Source organism: Ambystoma mexicanum, chromosome 1q, assembly GCF_040938575.1.
Source record: "Ambystoma mexicanum isolate Mex_15411 chromosome 1q, UKY_AmexF1_1, whole genome shotgun sequence".
NCBI lineage: Eukaryota > Metazoa > Chordata > Amphibia > Caudata > Ambystomatidae > Ambystoma > Ambystoma mexicanum.
In genome coordinates this window covers 629,238,548-629,258,648 of record NC_090922.1, presented here as the reverse complement: position 1 = coordinate 629,258,648, position 20,101 = coordinate 629,238,548, and the positions used below count along the sequence as shown (strand labels likewise).

Genomic DNA, 20,101 nt, shown 5'->3' with positions numbered 1-20,101 from the left:
AGGTTGAGAGGGATTCCCATCCCCTCTTGACAAGGTTAGGGTACTGACCATGTCGTATTAACCATAAGAAGCATAGAGGTTCCTGATCGAAGGGGTATACAGGTTGCTCTATTTTTTCAGTGCTTCCACACCATTCACACTTTTCTGATCGCTCCATAGAATTGCTTTGATTTTACAGAGAAGGCAAAATATTTTGTCAATGTTGGTCTTATTCTATTGGATTAATTTCTTTTTATTTTCCTCAGGAGTAAATGCAAGCAGTTTTGGTAATACTACCAACACAGTTGTGCAACCTACACAAACTGAGACTCTCAAACCTCAGGAGCCAACTTCTTTGCCCACACCAGGGTGAGTGGTAAAACTATGAAATCTATTCAACAGCATGAAGCATGGACGTTCACCACATTTGAGTTGTAACTACTTGAGGTACCATTGATTCTTACCACAGCATTATAAAAAAAAAGCAGGGGTTGGCACTCCAGTTGTCTCTGTTTCAGACAGGTTCTAATAGAAAAACTGAGCATTTATAATTGGATTTGTCCATTATAGGTATTGTCGTCGTGTCCATCCCCTCATGCATTATCCCTCTGTATAGGGATCACCCCTGACTGTCCAGAAGATGCCGAGTTGGTTAAGGCTTACCATTATGAAGAGTATGGATTCTCATTGGAGTGCTCCCAGGATACTGTTGCTTTTCTCTTAAAGATATATTTTGCATCACACTTTGCTAGCATTTACTGTTAGGGAGATTTTTGCACAGGCCTTTGTCTTTGAGATCAGGACAAAGGAGCAGGACTTCACTGAGATGTTGCTGGAGGCAAAGCTGGTCAGCTGCAACGGTTGTTCTCAGGTGTTCAGCGGGCTGCACTTCTTCATAGGGGTCTTGGCTCCAAAGATTATCGGTTGAATGGCTGCAGGGGTCCTCTTGTTATCCAGAATTTGGACTGGAGTCTCCACAAGGTCCACCAATGGCAACAGTCTGCACCGTTCAAACTGGCAGGGGCTGTCCAATCGCAGTTCAATGATAGACACACTGGTCACACTATCTGCCCAGCAACAGGCACTCAGTGGCACAGATGTGGACTGGGACTAGGTAGTCCCAGCCCCCACATACGACCAGACACACAGAATGCCACTTTGTCTGACCAAGCAAAAGCTTTTCCAGGGAAAGGGGTTTCCATATATGGCAATTCCTGACTCGAGATGGCAGGAAAAAGGCCAAAGGTCAATAGGGGCAAAAGGACAAGGCGAAAAATCTCATGGCACGCTATTTTAGAGTATATAGTACTCTTTATGGCATTATGCAGTAAAAGATGCACAAGTAAAAAAATTAAAAACGCAGTAGGGAAACCTATCCACTGCCACCAGTCCATCCTGGGCATGTTGCATTTGTTATCACAAAGTTACAAAAGAAAAAGCAATTAGGATACAAAGTATCCTGACCTTCCTTTTCTTTAGGGTGATCGGTGCAGCTTTAAAAATACAAGAAATCCACTAAGGCTGACATAGTCACCCAGTACTGATAGACTTATGGGCTGATCACATTCCTCATTACAATTAGCACAAAGCAAGGGAAGTAAAGCAGAACGCTTTACCTCCAAATAGTCAGGTCAGCAGGTAAGATGAAGCAAAAAGAAGTGTGGTGGAGGAAACCAGCAAAAGAAAAATCTTTCCTATCATTGATGAATTGTTGCACTTATTGTTATGACACCAACATCTGTAAACGTTTTTTGACATCTATGGCACATATATGGAGCAGAGGGAGTTACCCAGGGTTAATCTAGAACAGGCCTAGCAATTCACATACTGGAGTATTGTTTTTAATGAAAGTTTGGCACATTGAGAGACAGGCTACCTCATAAAGAAAGGTTAATAATGTCCTTATTTATACTTTTTAACCTGTTGGGCAGCCACTCTGCAGAGTGCCTCGTAGGTACATGTCAAACCAGATTGAGACCATTTGGGCTCAGAATCAGATATTTTGGGCTCCTTGTATTGTGACCAGATGCATCGATCTGCATCTGTCTTCTTTAAGAGATTTTTAGGCCTTCCCAAATCCGTTCATGCATTAGTAATGAAGTACCTCAGAGTGGTTTAACTGCTGAAGCAAATGTTAAACCTTGTGGTTGTGACTCATTATGGGCCAATCAACATGTGTGTTTCAGCAAAATCCTTACGTTGGATATTTGTGTTAAACAGCACTTTAGTAATAGCCTATGGTTATTCCACATCAGGCATCTGCTGAATCTTCTTGGTAAATCAGCTTTTCTCACTAATATTCTTGCCATTGCATAATGTGAGGGAGCCAGATTCCTCTCAAAGGTCAAAAACACATTTCATAAATACAAGGATGACCCAGAATTCTCCAAGCTACACAACCATGCACAAGATATTGGCAGTATTCCGGGTAAGATGGAACAATATCTGAATTGGGTTGCTAATTGTAGTTGGAGAAAATGGGTAGCTAATTTTTGATTTAGTTCCCTACTTATTTGGAAGATGTTTGCTTCTTGGTCAAAATCGGAATAAGCCACTTGTGTATGTCTTCTGCTCAATATATGAGGAAACTGAGCTGCACTTTGTTTTATCCTGTCCCCGGTATGTACAAATTCAAACCCAAACTCTAGAGGGTTCACCCAATGCTGCCCAGTATTAGAGTATTTGAAATTAATTGGGGCTCAAGTGGTGGCTTGGACTCTTCACAATTTCTACTGAATGCCCAAGCAGAATGTTCAGCATTTTAATCTGTATTAATCACTGCACTGAACCTTACGCTAATATTTGTATCTTTCAACCATTTTCTTTATTAAGTGTATTCCTTTGTTACGTTTTTATTTGCATTATGGAAGTTCGATTGTTTTTAAAATTGGTTATATAGATAGTTTTTTATATTTCCTTTTTAGTATAGTATTATATAAATTCTGGTTCTTTATCTAACTGGTCTGCAATTCAAAGATTTTATCATGCATATGTAAGTGATTTTGTGATGCACATTTATGGTATTCTCTCCTGAAATTAAGCGTACGTCTTGAAATGATCTCTGTTGTTTTGACACTTTCCCATCCGTCTTTAACACATTTACTTAGCTAGTTGGCCTCTGTCATCACTACTGACAACCAACCACTCTATTGTACTGGTAATTTGCACAATGGCTGCCACCATAGATGTTGCTCCCACCTCTCCTTCCAATACGGTGCCAGTCTCATTCTGTATGATTTTGACCCGCAGCCTAGATAGGCAATTAGCCACTATGTTATTTTTACCATGCACATACTTTACTCTGGCATTCTGTGTCATGATGTCCACCATCCAGCAGCATAACCTGCAGTGGGATCTACACCTGGAGCTGAACATGTGAATCAAGGGTTTGTGATCTGTCCCTATAGTTAGTGGAAGGCCTATTGTCGGCGTCTTAAAATGTCTCAAACACCAACATGCACCCATTGCTTCTTTCTACAGTGATTCAGATTAGTTTCAGCCCTTGAAGGCCACAGGAAGTGAATGTGATGGTCACTTCTTCCTTCTTGGATTTGATTCAACACGCCACCTAATCCTTTGTCAGTTGTATCTACTGTTATCAGTATGTGAAGTGGTTTTAAACATCTTCAGTGCAAGTTCATTTTTGATGTCCGAGTTCACTCTGTTAAATTCCTCTGGGTCATCTCACCTTTATGCATATTTTGTGTTTTTCTTTAACAATTTCCTCGTTTAGTCTTTTGGTGGCAAAATTCTGGACACATTTGGAATACATTTCTGCCATGCCTGACAAGGGCCTCAATTGATCTTAATAAGGCAGAAACCCCACAATGCTGACCATAAGGTTTCTTTTTGGTTAGATCCCTTTCTGGCAAATAGTGTGTCCAAAGTATTCAACTCCTATTCTACTTTTCTCTAATTTTAGCATGAGGCCCTTTACTCTGATTAAGCTCATCACTGCCCTTAAATGCTTGCTGTGTTCTTTTCACTTTTCCCTGTGATAAGAATATAGTAGTAGACCCCTAGCATCGCTCGGAGGAGCTCCTGCTTGAGGTGATGAAATACTGCAGTGACCAAAAGTAGACCAAAAGACATCTGGTGCCAATTCTTACCCAAGGGCGTTATGATGTCAGTAGCCTTTATTGTGATTGTTCAGATAAGTTGGTAGACGGAAGAGGTCTGATGTTGTTTAAATGTTAACTGATTCAATAGTTTTCAGCATCTGGTCATTGTTTAGGTATTGTGTAGCGATCAACCCGTATGTTGGCATTCAGGTGACAGAGGTCAAAGCACATACAGATGCTGTTGTTGTGTTTTGTGTTTTCTTACAATTGCAATGCCTGCCAACCACGTTGATTCTCTGAGTTGAATGATGCTGTCCCTCTGTAACCTCTCAATTTCTTTGCCTAATGTCTATCATCCTTTTATGGGCAGAAGCCTGACTGCGCTACTGATCACGCTTCTTTCTTCATTGCAATCTGGTGTTTGAATCTTACCACTGATCCCATTTTATAATTAAATACTTCAAGGTAGCTCTTGTGGTGCCCATTGGTATCTCATATGTTAGTCTCCCAAATTTGTGAGGATGGGGCGTGTTTCCCCTTGGTGTCATTTTAATCTGAGCCTGCTTGTCCCACCACACAACTGCACAGCCATTTCTTGCATACATTTTGCAGATTGTAGCCGTGTCCTCAAATCTTACGTTTATCCACTTGCAGCCAGGCTCTTGGATAGGGTTCTTTATATAAACTGCCCGCTTCATTCGCATCCCAAACAAGGTAACTATACTCTCCCTGAGATTTCTTTCTGCCATCCCAGCATCAATCGTTTTATACAGAAGGTCATCTGAAACTGTTGCTGTGCCTATTGTGCTCACACATGGTTTTCCCTTATATTTTCAATAGGCATATGCATAGTGGCCCACAATTCTGAAGCCGGTGCATTCCACCCTGACAGGCGAACACTTTTTGTCGCTCTGAAGTTTGTCCTACCCACACTCGTTACATTTGGGTCCTTGTCAGGTGTTGGGTCCCGCTGTGAACTCTCATCTATTGGACCACTGCTTTTCTGGTGGTGTTAGTTTCCCCAGAACTCTTTGTGGCTTGCTTTGGTTTGTCCCCGGTAGATTCCTGTGGATAAGAGAAACCTCCTGTGTACTGCCAGTGTCTTCCTCTTGTCTGGATGTAGTGCAGTCTGTGTTTTTTAGTGATTTGAAATCTGTGTGTTCCACTTATTTATTTTGGAATATCTTTACAAATGGTGTCTCCAATCGGTGTTCTTGGCAATATCTATGGCCTGTTCCAGTGTGGCATTCTTGGCCTGTAAAAATCTTTTCTGGATGTTCTGGTCAGATGTGTGAAGAATGAATTGGTCCCTTAGGTATTCATATGTAACTAATGTGAATTTGCTGATGCGTTATAGTGTTGAAATGTAATTCTCTACTGATATCTCTTGATGTTGCTTCTGTGAAAACTGGTAGTATTGTTCCAGAAGTAACTTAGTTTTGTTCCCATTGGATCATCCTCCTCTGTCAGTGTCTGGAGTCACGGGTTCTTGCAAATTTCTGGCGAGATGTAGCGATTAATTGTGTAGACAGTTGAAGAGAGTGGCTTCTTTAATATTGTCATTCTACTTCTTCCCACTTACGGCCCAATATGGAAGCAAAATAACTATTGTACCCGTTGGATGGTGGACTCTGCTGGTGTTAGGATGGGGCAGTGGTACTGGCTTGTTCTGTATGGTTGCTGAGTCATTATGGGCTTGCAGGTCTCGTAACATCTGTATTGTTGACCACGAAGTCTTGTGTGGTCGATTTAACTGCTTCCTTGTGTGGCATGGGTCGCTTGGCACAGTGTTCTGGTGCTGCTACTGTTATGGGTGGGCTGTTATTGTTTTAAGTCTTTCTCCAGAGATCTGATTGTCACTGTGCTTATTGTGGAAAAAGATCTGTACCTGAAAGGAGATCGTCATGGGCAGAAACTCTTGTATGACGTCTGTTAAGTGGATTTTCAGAATCAACCTTGTGGGCAGATTCTGAGAGGACAACAGGAGGAGACACTCCTGTCTAGTGGATCTCTATCCAAGGTAGTGTGACTTAGCAGCAAGGATTCAACTTTGGACAGTGTAACAGTGGTGGAAGTTTCAGTTATGCACTCTTAACGCAAGTTAGGCAGAATGTATAAACATACTGTAAACTTGTATTAGACCTTCAGCAAACTCTTATCAGTTAAAATCACAGGAAAGCCAAACTGCCAAACTAACTATTTACATTCACCATGGGGTGCTCGAACAGCTAGTTCAGGTTCAAGTAAGAACACTAGAAAGCTATACATTTAGTAAAGCAAGTGAAGAAAACAAAGGTAAGTACTAGTAAACCAGTTAGAATCGGGCAAGTAATGTAAAGAACAATAACATAATTAGACTGTCTTATTCAAAAATAAGACCCTATACTTAAAAAATCCTTTCCTTCTAAAGGAGGTGAGGCATAATACCCTAAAAGTCACAAGCCACAAAGTTGCCTCTTTTTTGGTGGTGAGGAGTCTTTTAAGGAGGCAGAACAAGTGTTGGCAATGCCGAAATGTAAGTGTTCCAAGTAGTAAAGAACAAAGTAAGCAAGGTTCTTAAGGTGTCCTCTCTGTTGCACCACCTTAGGTGAAGCCCAGTGGGGAATCAGTTTGCAGAAATCCACTGATCACAAACAGGCAAGGGAGAAGGAAGTGTTAGGACTTTTCGCCCTTTAAAAACTATGGAAGGAGTGCGGGGCGGAACAGGTATTTTAACTCACCCCCTGTACTATATTTTTACTTTCCATTCGAGGGGGGCCAGAGGGCCTCTGGGGCAGATGCCATTTTCGGCTTTGGTATATTGGGTCTGGCTAGCTGCCGGTTCAGTACTCTGACAAGACGGTTCCTGTGATAAACAGCTGTATGACCCTGGCACTACAAGAAGATGGCTACCATGATGCGGAAGACCTCATGAGACCAAAAAAGACCAACAGGGGAAAACTATTCATAGGATGATTGCCTTCTCCAACATTATAAACATCAACAGTAGGTATCACACACATATAGTATGGAGAATATGGAAATTATGAACAAAACAATGTGTGTATCATCTAATATTCACTAGAGGGGCTAATGCTGACCCTAGATAGAAGCACACCCTGTCCCTGGATGGGGAGTGCTGTCCCTAGGTCAACAGTGCTGTGCCGCCTTTCTAAAAGAAAAGGGAGAGAAAACTGTCCCTCCACTTGTAGGACCGCAATGGTCGCTTTCGAATGAATTGTGCCCTCCCACGTATTCCTCATCTTTGATATACAATATCCATCTTCTGCTGCTTTGGAAAAACATTTTTCCAGCAGAGGGGCACTGTGTGTCGATGAAGTTGACCCGATGTCCCTCAAAGGTCTCCGTCTCGAGGATGATGTCATCGAAGGTATACATAGCAGGCACAGCGCCTGTTGGCTTTAGTTCTGTTTTTCCGAGTAAGTTTACGCTTTGTGAACTACAGTGCACTTCAGTAGTTTTGTTCGCGAAAATACGAAAATGTCTTATGATATGACATTTATAACGTGCCTATATACAAGTGTTTCAATATGCGACGAGGCAAGGGAGGGGAAACAAAGGGAGGACAAAGACAACGATCTTACTAGGCCAAGTGACATTGAGATTGTGCAAGTGCAGGGGAGAATGGCGGGGAAAAGTGCCAGGGAAAGGGGAGGAAGGGCAAATGCAGATCACAGGATCAAAACAAGTAGTGTGACCAGCAGGTGGCTGTGCAAGGGTAAATACAGACAACAAGTGTCTGATAAGTGCAGGTAAAGGGACTGTAGGGTTGCAGATACAGACCCAAGTGCAAGGGTTACCAGGAGGCAGTGCAGGTGTGCAACTGGGCGGGCAGGGACCTGGGCCCGAGGTTCAGAGGGTGGGAAGGTGATGAGTGCAGTATCAGACAGGAGATCATCAGTGAAGAGGAAGAGAGACGGCAGAAGCAAAGAGTAAAGTCTTGAGATGCTTCCGGAACTGGAGATGTTTCTGCTCAAGTTTGAGATGCAGGGAGGCTGTTCCAGAGCGAGGTGCCAGCCGAAGAGAGAGATCTGCCCCAACTCGTTGCTTGGAGAAGCGCCTGACCCTCAGGGAGTTTGAGTTGGAGGAGTGAAGAGCTCGAGTAGAAAGATATTTCTGAAGAGAGAGTTGGCGGTATTCCGGTCCCAGGCTCCAGAAGGCCTTGTGGACGATGCCAAGTGTCTTGAACTTGATCCTTGCAGCCACTGGGAGCCAATGGAGAGATTTCAGGGCTGGAGAGATACGATCCCTGGGCTTGAGGTCAAGGACAAATCTCGCAGTCCTGTTCTGGATGAGTTGTAGAGGACGGAGAGTAGAGGTAGGCAGATTTAAAAAGAGGCTGTTGAACTAGTCAAGCCTAGCGAGAACCAGAGCTCTGGGGGGAAGGAGAGGAAAGGAAGAATGCCTCTGAGGAGGTGCAGTTGGTAGTTTGACTTCTTAGAGACGTCAGATGTGAGGCGAGAAGGAGAAGGTGGAGTCGAAGATGACCCAGAGGTTCTTAGCCTCACAGGTGAGAGCAGGAAGACTCTTCAACTTCAACACCTACTACCCTGAAGACTGGGTTTAAGAAGTGTCAGGACTGCGATCCCAAGATGTGGATAACCGATTCACATAGAGTATGCTTATAGTGTCTCGGTGTGGAGCACAAGACCTCGACCTGCTTGAAATTCCAATCGATGACTGGAAAAGCTCTGCAGGGGTAAAAGGGGAAATTGGCGGTAGGTAGAAACCCCAAGAAATCCCCATCGACTACCCCATCGAAGAAACCACCTTCGGACAATGCGAGAGGTGACTCTCCTTGAAGGAAGAAGGTGAAAAGGTCCAGGTCAAGTAGTGGCTCCCACCACTCCTCATCGTCGTCGAGTAAGTCGAAGAAGAAGCACACCATAGGTCGCCCACTTTGACTTCTTCGTTGGATTCCTCTCTTGAGAGAGCTATATCCTGTCCCACTAAGGCCTCCACTCCTGTCGAATGGGAAGCATTCAGGTCAGAAATGCTAAAAATATTTGAAAAACTAAAACCCTTGACAAGCCATGCTCCTACCGTGCCTTCTAAAGACTATAAGGAAAGGGCTTGAGCCAAATCCTACAAGCCCTCGAGCCCGGGACGAAGACTAGATCACATCGAGAGCCGTCGAGGCCTCGACGCGATGAGAAATTATCGAAGGATGCTTCGAGCCGCAAGTCGAAGAATAAGTCGAGGTCGTCTACACCATCAAGGCCATAGATGCCAGCTGCGCCATCAACACCAATGGCGCCTTTGACAACATCGATGCCATCGAAGCCTTCGAAGTAGAAAACGACTTAATTGCAAATATCGATGACTCCTTGAACGCTGAGTTCAACATTTGTGAAGCCTTCAACGCCCATACCAGATAAAACGTATACTCCTTTTCCTAGAAAGAATTATTTTAAATCACTAACCTCGATTTATGAGGAAAATGAGCCATCAAATAACAATGTATCATTTGGGTTACAATATGGTACACCAAATGTCCCCGATAGCTTTTTATCAGAGGAGTCGAGGCAAAAAGATCTTTGACACCTTACAAACAGCCAGTAGAGTGGATACTTCACCAGAGCTAGAATTTGGTAAACCTGAATCTGATGAACATGCAGATGCATTATATAGACATTTGATGTCTAAGGTTGTAGATTACTTGGGATGGAGTAGACCTACCATCCCGTTCGAGCAGGATGATCTAACAGACATCCTTGATAAGGGCCCGCAAATGGATCCCATTTTACCTTTCTGTATTGCGCTTCAAAAAAGGGTGTCTGCCAATTGGGAGACGTCAGAGTAAGGACCGGCAGTAAACAAAAACTTGACAAGATAATACCGGCCATCTACTAGTGGCCCCAACTACTTGTCAAAACACCCCACCCCAGAAAGTCTGGTGGTGCGGGCAGCTACTGCAACCTCAAAACAGGCAGCTTACCCAACCATCCTTCTGGATAAGGATGACAAAGAGTCGATGCATGGGTAAACAAAGAATATTCTGCGGGGAGCATGGCTCTTAAGTCATACAACTCCATATGTGCCTTGGCAAAGTGTTCATTCACTATATGGGACTGTTTTTCTATGGCGGCTGAGCATATTCTCGAAGGGGAGGAAAGAGATGGTTTCTTGGCTATTGAGGACGGCAAGGAAGCCATGTACGAGTCTCTTCAATCGGGTCTGGATTCTGCTGACAGCATCAGCAGAGCCATGGCAACAAGCACAGTAATTCGCAGATTTGCGTGGTTGAGAAATTCTGGATTTGCACCGGATGTGCAATCTAGACTCCTTAACATGACTTTTGACGTGTCTCACCTTTTTGGCAGCAAGGCTGACGAAAGCCTTGAGAAGTTGCTGACCTCGAAGGTGGCAGCCAAATCTCTAGATGCCACTATTAGGCAGCCACAGCCCTTTCGCCCCATTGGACAGCCTTGCAGGGGTAGATCTTTTCGCTTACTCAGTTGGAAGTCCGAGCGAAATGGCTGGTCAAAAAGGCCAAAAAAGATTCCCTTGTGGTGGACGAGGGAGAGGTGCAAAGCTCCCTCAAGCAGGGGCATCCTTAGCCACTGGTTCAGCCACCTCAAAACCTCTGAGGTCTTGAGTCACGAAACCCCAGTGGGAGGCAGACTGTCTCAGCATCTGAAAGAATGGAGAGACATTACTTAGAATGCTTGGGCATTAGAAACCATAGCCCAAGGTTACTGCCTTCCCTTAATTCAAAGACCTCAGAACCATCCACCGGGGAGCCATTCTTTGAGGGTTCCAGATCCGCTCCTTGTGCATGAAGTTTTGGCCCTGCTAGAGAAAAGTGCTTTAGAGCCAGTTCCTGTAGCGGAGAAGAATAAAGGATGGTACTCTCCATATTTCCTAATACCCAAGAAGGACGGAGGACTGAGACCCATTTTGGACTTTGAGATACTTTAACAAGTTCCTCAGGAAGGACAAGTTCAAGATGGTCACACCTTCTCAGATCTTTCAGGCCATCCAATTCCAGGATTGGATGGTGCCATTGGACCTTCAGGATGCTTATTTTCATATGCCAATCCATCTCAAGCACAGAAAGGACCTGATGTTCGCCTCTGGCGGTTCTCATTATCAGTTTTGAGTTCTGCCTTTCGGGCTGACCTCCGCACAAGGGTTTTCACCAAACTGATGGCAGTGGTGGCAGCGAGTCTCAGGAGAGGGGGGATTTATGTCTACCCCTACCAGGACGATTGGTTGATAAGGGCGCGTTCTCCCGAACAAGCACTGGATCCTCTCAACGTCACCTGCCACTCTTCACAGACTGGGCTTCTCCCTCAATTACAAGAAGTCCCATATGACACATTCTCAAACTCCAGCTCATCAGAGTTGTTCTGGATACATCCTTGTGAAAGAGCTTGCCACCCAAGGTGAGGGTTCAGGACATTCTACAGATGGTCACCAAATTGCCCAGCGTCTCCAAGTCTTTGATTTTTTTGAGGTTGCTCGGCCTCATGTCATCATGCATTTTTCTGGTGCCGGAGGCCCGCCTGAGAATGAGATCCCTTCAATGGGCTCTCAGAACTCAATGGTCCCAGTTCTCATGAAAGATGATGGACCTACTTCAGGTTTCAAGCAGGGTCGCCCAGGATCTTGTGTGGTGGGCCTGCGAGGACAACGTTCTGAAGGGAGAAAGTTTTGGCAACCATGGCTGGAGATAACCGTAGTGCCAGACGCCTCTCTCACGGGTGGGGAGCCCACACCAACGAACTGACAATCAGCGATCGTTGGTCTCCATCAGAGTCCAAACTACATATCAATATTTTGAGGCTGAGGGCAATCAGACTGCCGCTGAAGGCCTTCCAACCCTCTGTACATGGAAAGAATGTCCTGATAATGACGGACAATGCAATGGCCATGTACTACCTCAATAAGAGACGAGGTGTAGGGTCACTACCACTGTGCAGAGAGGCAATGCAGCGCTGGTATTGGGCAATTCAGGAAGGAATCTCTCTATCAGCAGTTCACCTAGCCGGAGGGCAGAACACAGCGGCGGATGCTCTGAGCAGGCATAGCAGTCTCCCACAAGTAGGAACTAGCTCAGGGAGTCCAAGAGGTCTTCACCCTTTGGGTAACTCCTCAAGTGGATCCGTTTGCGACCGGTGTCAACCGGAAGTGCTAACTATACTGCTCCAGGGAATTTCCCCCAAGTGGAGCTCTAGGAGACGCGTTCGTGGTGGACTCGGAATTTCCACTTCTGTATGCGTTTTCTCCCGTCCCAGTAATTCCTCACGTGATCAGGAGGTTGAGAAAGTTCGGAAAACACATGATCGTAATTGCCCCGGATTGGGCCAGGCAGACGTGGTACCCGGACCTTCTGGACATGTCCATCTGCCTTGCAATATGTCTTCCTTGAGTGGACCTTCTCGAGTGAGAGGTAGGTCAAGTTCTCCATCCAGAGGTCAAGCCACTCAGCCTTCACGCTTGGTTTCTGAGAGGCTGAGATACAAGGATTGGGACCTCCCGGATGATGTAATGGAGATTTTCCTGTCGGCCAGAAGGCCAGTAACAAAGTCCTTGTGCCGTTGGAACAAATTCTGCAACTGGTGCATAGAAAAAAATATAGACCCTTTTCTATGCAAAACACTGGAAGTGATTATCCTTTCTACTATCCTTAGCCAATCTGGTGCTCCAGGTTGGAACTATTAAAGGCTATTTGACGGCGCTATCCATCTTTAAGCGCTCTTCAGAAGAATGCTCACTTCAAAATTCCACTGGTGGCACAATTTTTAAAGGAGATCACCAATGTGTTCTCCCCATCACCTTTCCAGGTTCCTGATTGGGACCTTAATATGGTTCTAAAATTCCTAATGTGTGCACCTTTTGAACCTTTACACTCACGTCCGTAAGTTTGTTAACCTTTAAAACCTTTCTATTGGTAGCTCTTACTTCAGCCCGTAGAGTGAGTGAGTTGCAGGCACTTTAGTCCCAGCCACCCTTTACCATCTTTCATAAGGATAGGGTTGTTCTAAGAGTTAAATCTTCATTTTTACCAAAGATCATTTCTGATTTTCAAATACTACAGAAAAATGTTTACCTTCTTTCTATCCTTACAAACAGGAGTCAAGTCAGTGGGAAATATATAAATTCACTTTAAGGGCATAGTCCTACCATTGAGGAGATGGACACAGTACTGCTGGTCATAAAACAGATCACCATACACCAATCAATACATAATAAAAAGTAACATGTTTATTACATTTCTTTTCAATTTATTTCAATATGATAAAAAACAGGATTAAATAGCCTACAAAACTTGTGCAATGCATAAAGTTGTATCATACAATTTAAGAAATAAAGTGCATACTGTGGTAAAGTGCTAATGCAAATTGTAAACCTCGAGAATATCGGCAGCAAATAGATCAATCTTAGTAAATAACAAATGCAAAACTCAAGAGTGACTGGGGGGTTTCCCTAGGTGAATGAAGGGGATCACTCAACCGGGGATGCCCACAGAAGCTCGGAGATGATTCAAATGTGCAAATAGCAAATGTATATTAATAGCACATTCTAAACAATGCAAAAAGTCAAAGTTGAATCAATAATAATAATCATCAAACAAGATGACCAATTGTAAGAAAACTCAATACCAGAGTAAATACACATCTAAAAGACATACACATAAGAATACGAGTTAGGAATGCTGTGCGTCAACTACTACGGTGTCATGCAAAAAATAAACGACAATCAAGAATGGCATGGCATCATTAAAGCTTTAGTAGTTTCGATGGAAGAAGTGCATCTTGCAGAAAGGTGCAGATGGAATCCATCTTCATCAGGACAAAGCATTCCCATAAATTAGATTTTTTTCTGGGTCATTCAGCGACATCTTAAGACATGTCATGTGAACTAAGGGGAGAAGAGGTTATTACCATAGTTTCTACCCTAACGGGGGCTGGTCCCAAAAGCCAGTCGGTAAATTCAGGAAATAACGGCTCAGCCACGCCACGAAAAGATCTCATGAAAATCAGATCTGTAAAGCAAAGTGTCACAACACCTCAAGTTATGAATTACCTAAAGTCTAAATGATCAAAACATAATTCCAGAGTTAAAGAAAAACCAACTAATCTGGAGGAAATCAACCTAACCAAAAATCAAACAATTAATCAATTTAAAATGAAAACCAATGTATGTTCCTAAAGAAACTAAAAAGTTAGACAACTAAACAACTAAAGGGAACACGCAACTCACCTCCAGGGCTGGTCAATTGTGCAAATGCTGCCCAAAAGATATAGCATTCAGCAGCTTGCGATGTCAGGCGCTCTGTCAAAAGTAAAGCTCTAGTGTGGACTGGGATTTAATTGATCCATGTGGAGAAGATGGACAGCGTCTCTAAAGTTCCCGACGTCTGCAATATGGCCTGGTCTGGACAAACAAATAAATGGAACAAAAAAGAAAGCTCATTAATTACATACAGACTGGGAGTAGTGCGGGTATAGAACAGACAGCTCTGGCATGCACGAAGCGTGCAAATTAAGTATCAAAAGATGCGAGAGATGGATCAAAACCACTATCTCGCTTGAAGACGAAATTGGCAAACCAATGCAGAGCTATGAAAATGCGGGCTCTACGCGTACATATTGCCCGGGCTAACGATGGCCAGAGGGCAAGGTTGAGAGATAACCAACCTACCCAATATTAAACAACTTAGGCCGCAGTAGCAGAGTACTCCATTCGTTCCCAGAGCCGCACCGAACAAAGTGTCGTGTTCTAGATGAGAACAACCCCCCACTTACCTGGTCATACAGGGACCGACGCCGACCCGGCTCACACACGAAAGAAACCGGAAATGCCGGACCCGCGTCTGCGCAGTAAATCTTGGTCTAGATGTACGTTTTAGACATATAATGCGTAACGTACCTCGGGTCGAACGTCGCGCGTGGGAGGGGCGACGAGACGCCACACCGTACAACTCGGTGGTTGTCTATCCAGGATGAATGTCCAAATAAAACTAAAATGAACACAAGAACCGAGTCTACGCGATGAAACAAATTCCACCGCCATGTTTGATAGGGCTAGCAGCCGTGACGAAAGAAAAAAAAGCTATGAGTGAAACTTAGAATGTGAAAATAAAAATAAGTGTAAATATAAATGAAAACCTCTATAATAAAATATTAGGCACGCTAGCCAGCTCAATAAATGGTCGGAACAACTATGAAAAGTCAAATGGAAAGAAAACTTTTAATTAAATACAGATTGCCATTCTTCCTGGACATTCAAACCCAAGATGTGACTTTGGGTATTGTAAATCCACCAGTGTTTACATGCAGCTAGTCTGTTAGCTATAGCATATTGGTCTGGACCCAATACACGTTCCAGGCACCACCATCGTAGGTCCTCACAGTTGTGAAGATGCTCTATAAAATGGGCAACCAGTGGGGAAGAGAGATTCCGAGTCCTGATTCTAGACTTATGCTCTGTAATTCTAAGTTTAATCGGTCTAGAAGTCTTGCCTATGCATGTTTTTTCACATGGGCAAGTGGCGGCATAAATGACGTTTTTTGAATTACACGGCGTGTGATTTTTAAGTTTCCATGTCCTGTGGTTTACGATGACCGTATTGGTAGCAGAGGTGGAACTGCAGTTGCAGCATTGCCCGCATGGATAATGGCCCGTAATCTTTTCCATCCCCCACATCTCTGTTATAGTCTTAGCAGGTTGGGAGGCCTGAGATCTGTCTGCTCGTGAGAGCCAATTCTTGAGATTCCTACCCTTTTTAAAGGCGTACATGGGATGTTCCAAATCTGGCATATTCATTTGCAGCAAGTGCCAGTGTTTGCCAATTGCTTTCTTAATTTTAGCATGGTGTGTGTTATAAGTCATAACACAAACCATGCGCGATTGATCCGAATTATTACGAGTGTTCTTTGCCAGTAATACTTCTCGGTGTTGATGTCTTGCCCTTTTGCGTGATTGCCTTAATATGTGGGAAGGATAGCCTCTCTGAGATAGTCTTTCCTCTATGGTATTGGCCTGTGAAATGAAATCTTTCTTTTCTGTGCAATTCCGTCTGGCTCGTAAAAACTGTCCATAGGGGATACTTTCTCTTAAAGATTGTGGATGGAATCTATCGAAGTGTAAAATAGTATTACGGTCCGTGGTTTTTCGGTAAAGGTCAACCAAGATGGCTCCATCTTTAGTTTTTAACTGGAGATCCAGAAATGGAATAGATGTATTACTAGAGGACATAATAAACCGAAGATGGTCGTTCTGGGAATTGATCCATGTTAGGAATTCATCATGGTCCCGATCTCCCTTGGTTTTGTCCCAAATGATAATAATATCATCTATATAATTCTTATAAAAAGTAATCGATTGTAAAAATGGGTTGGAGTCATCAAAAATAGAGACCTTTTCAAAAGCCCACATAAATAGGGTCGCATAATTTGGGGCAAATGCAGCACCCATCGCTGTTCCTTTTACTTGGAAATAAAAATTCTCCTTGAACCTGAAGTAATCCTTAGACAGAGCAATTTCAAGTAAATCAACAATGAATTCACTTGGGACCAACTGAGGGTCTAAAGTCCAAGAAGAATTTAATAATCAGTAATGACTCAGCTTGGGGGATGTTAGAATATAAGGACTCCACGTCCAAGGTGATAAAAAGGTTATTAATGGGATCAAAAGGTAAACCTTCAAGATGTATAATGGCATCAGTGGTGTCTGCCAAATAGGTAGGGGTATCAGCGGCCAAAGGTTTAAGGAAATGGTCAATATACTTACCCAGGGGTTCTAGAATGGAACCACAAAGAGACACTATGGGCCTGCCTGGGGGATTCAACATATTCTTGTGAATTTTCAAAAGAATATAGAACAGCGGGGCTCGGGTGCCTATGTCAGTAAGGAATAGAAATTCTTTTGTACTTAGAATCTCTGCATCTTTAGCCTGTGTAACTAGAGCTAAGATTTCATTTCTAATGCTCTCTGTTGGGTCCCCTCTGAGTTTCAAATAAAAATTAGTATTGTTTAGTTGTCTTGATACCTCAGTATCATAAAAAGAAGCATCACAGACCACTATTCCACCGCCGTTATCGGCCTGTTTGATAATGATCGTAGAGTCTCCCTTAAGTTCATGTAAGCAGGCCCATTCTTTTTTTAGAGAAATTGAAGCAACGGTTGGGTCTCAGGTCTACGGGATCGGTGAAGATAGAGTGGAAATCACGTAAAACTGCATGTTCAGAAATAATGGTTTAGTTAGAAACCATTTGGGATGTCGGCGTGAAGGTGGACTTAGGTTTGAACGGAGTATTGTTATTGTCGGAATAATCACTGTTCCCTCCAAAATGATCTCTAAGCCAGATTTTTCTAAAAAAGCCTCTGAGCTCTATTTCAAGATACATTTGGCTAGGATTACACATCGGAATAAAAGAGAAACCCTTCCCGAGAACCGAAATTTCATTCTGAGAAAGTACCCGCTTGGAAATGTTATAGACAGCTGACATATTGGCTAGCGTTGGTAAGACCGCCTCCTGGTCTGGAACATGTTCTCTAAAGGCGGTGGTCCTGCCTCGGTGGGAGGAAAAGGGAGATTAGGGGGAGGAAAGGCCGGATAAGGACCCTGGGTGACCACCCTGGGTGGTCGACTGTTCCTCCACCGCGGCCCTCCAAACGAAGTTGCACCCCCATTAGTTATGAGGTTTTGAGAAGGATACCTTTGTTTCCCCTCTCATAGATCTTTCGGCTAGTCATAAGCCCAGTGCTACTTGAAACTCTAGATCCTGGCACTGCAGGTCCAACTACTATGGTGTATCTATCACACCACTACTCCTAGGACCGATTCCAGGATTGCCAACAACGCAGCTGCTCCGCCCTATTACTGTTGGACGGTAAACTGTGCCCTCAAATACACCTTGCGGTATACCTCTTAGGCATCAATCAGCCTTTATTTAGTAAACCTCCAAAATTATTACCCATTTCTGAGATCCTCACAGTTGTTATCCTCTCCGCAGATAACACCCACGGACAGACCTACCCAACAAGTCTTTCCTGATGAAGGCCACCACAATTGCAAGCTTTAACCAAGCCTCCGTGGCCGAAACACTACAGTGTCGATGACCTGTGATACAACTGTCTAAAAAAACCCTTGTATGTTTTCTACATAATGTTGTGTACACCGTTTTTGTAACACACCCGGGCTGAATAGCAGCCTCGGGCAGCACTCACTCGAGCTACCTCTCACTCAACCTTTGTACTCACCTGTGCTATGTACCAGGGAACTAGTCCTCCACACCTTTGAGGATTGTGCATAGCTGTACCTCCCTGTTTTCTGTATGAATGTTGTCCGTGGTACTTTCGTGCTTAGCGAAAGCTATGTAAACTTAAAAACTGTGTTTGAGATTGAAATAAATATGTCCAAAGACTGTCTAACCACTTGAGGATCTCTCATTCTGATTATTTTTGTTATTGATACATGTACCCTCCTGGGCATATCGGGACTCCGCCAGGCGCCCTTTTGATATTTTCGACTAAGTAGGAGAGGTTACATAGGTTGGCCCCTCGCAGAGCTTTAAGCTTTTATATATTCTAGATTGTCAAAACTCTGCATTGATGACCAACTTTTTATTCGCCATACGGGCCACAAACTGGGTCAGACTTTATCCAGGTGACTATTTCTGGCTACCTCTACAGCCCTGCAAAGATAAAAAGTATTTGTGAAGCAGCAACGTGGTCCACTATCCACACGTTCACAAAACATTACTGCCTGGAGTCTTCCCTCACTCAGGATGGGAGCTTTGGAAAAGCAGTCCTGCATTTAGTTCATGAAAACCGTTAAAAACTCAATACTACTCCCTCTACCAAATCCAACACTGCTTTCAGAGTCCATCAAAGATGAGGAATACGTGGGAGGACACAATCCATTCGAAGAACAAGTTACTTATCCCTGGTAGAGTTCTTTTGACTGCATGTTCCTCCAGCATATTCCTCATCACCCTCCCAGGCTACCGCAGAGTAGAATTTCCCATGCTATTACAGCTTTTGCTCCTTCAAAGCTTAGTACAGTCAAACCCGTGGTGATGCGGGTAGTTCTACTGAAAGAAAAAACAGAACTGAAGCCAACAGGCGCTGCACGTGCTATATATACCTTCGATGACATCATCATTGAGACGGAGGCCCTCGAGGGACACCGACTCGACTGCATTGAAGCACAGCGCCCTCTGTTGAATTCTTTCTTTTTTCGAAGCAGCTGAAGCTGGATAGTGTATATCCAAGATGAGGAATACATTGGAGGAACATCCAGTCGAATTAACGTTACCAGGGGTAAGTAACTTGTTCTTCAGCAGTATCAGAACATTCAAGAGGGGATTTTAAATTATTTAGATTACTTTATTCACCCGCAGTGCAGTGTGTACAGAAAAAGTGAGAGCCAAGTGCATCTATGATGTGAACTACGTTTTTAAAGATGCACAAAACCCACAGGGTAAGTGCAGACTTAAATGATAGTATCCTGTGTATGTTAAAGGATATCAAGAAAACGAACGAGTTTGACCGGTTTCGATGACAATCAGCTACTGTGTCATCTTCTTCAGGACCAGAGGCTTTATCTTGCTTTCATGAAGAGACCCATTGCTCAGTATAGTGGGGATCTGACGGCCATCCCGTGACCTATAGGGAAGAATATGTATTCATGAAGTGGCTGCTTAGTCAGCTGTGTTTGCATACATGCCAAGACAAAAACAGTAAGTGCCACAGTTCAGGGGAACCCAAAGAGAACCTAAATCCCGCATGGACCGATTCCACATACCTTCCAATTCTAGTGGGTTTTTGTATCCAAGTTATTCTGAGAACACAGAAAAGTCAGTGATCTCGGAGCAAAATTCTCCTGACGAAATGGAGACAAAAAAGGTTGTCTCACTGCGTGTGTGTCAAAGGGGTGGTTCAGTAAGTGCAACCAGGCCACATGCCTACATTCTCGAAGGCCATCACATCACGGCCAGGTCATGCCATTGGATTCCTTCATTCAGGCCCTTCGTAAAGGTGTCCAGACGAAATATCCAATGTTCTTTATTCAATAGGATTGCCTCGACATCCACACCTCGTAGCGG

The 20,101-nt window shown here is 43.8% G+C and overlaps 1 protein-coding gene across 5 annotated transcripts in view; it reads left to right on the top strand.

Annotated features, from left to right (window-relative positions):
- SUCO (SUN domain containing ossification factor) overlaps positions 1 to 20,101 on the top strand; it is a 1,613,753-nt gene that overhangs the window by 869,967 nt on the left and 723,685 nt on the right. For all 5 annotated transcript variants that reach the window (XM_069641200.1, XM_069641197.1, XM_069641195.1 and 2 more), the window contains one exon: positions 246 to 348. In XM_069641200.1, the coding sequence (XP_069497301.1) occupies positions 246 to 348 (103 nt within the window). The remainder of the gene's footprint in view (positions 1 to 245; positions 349 to 20,101) is intronic.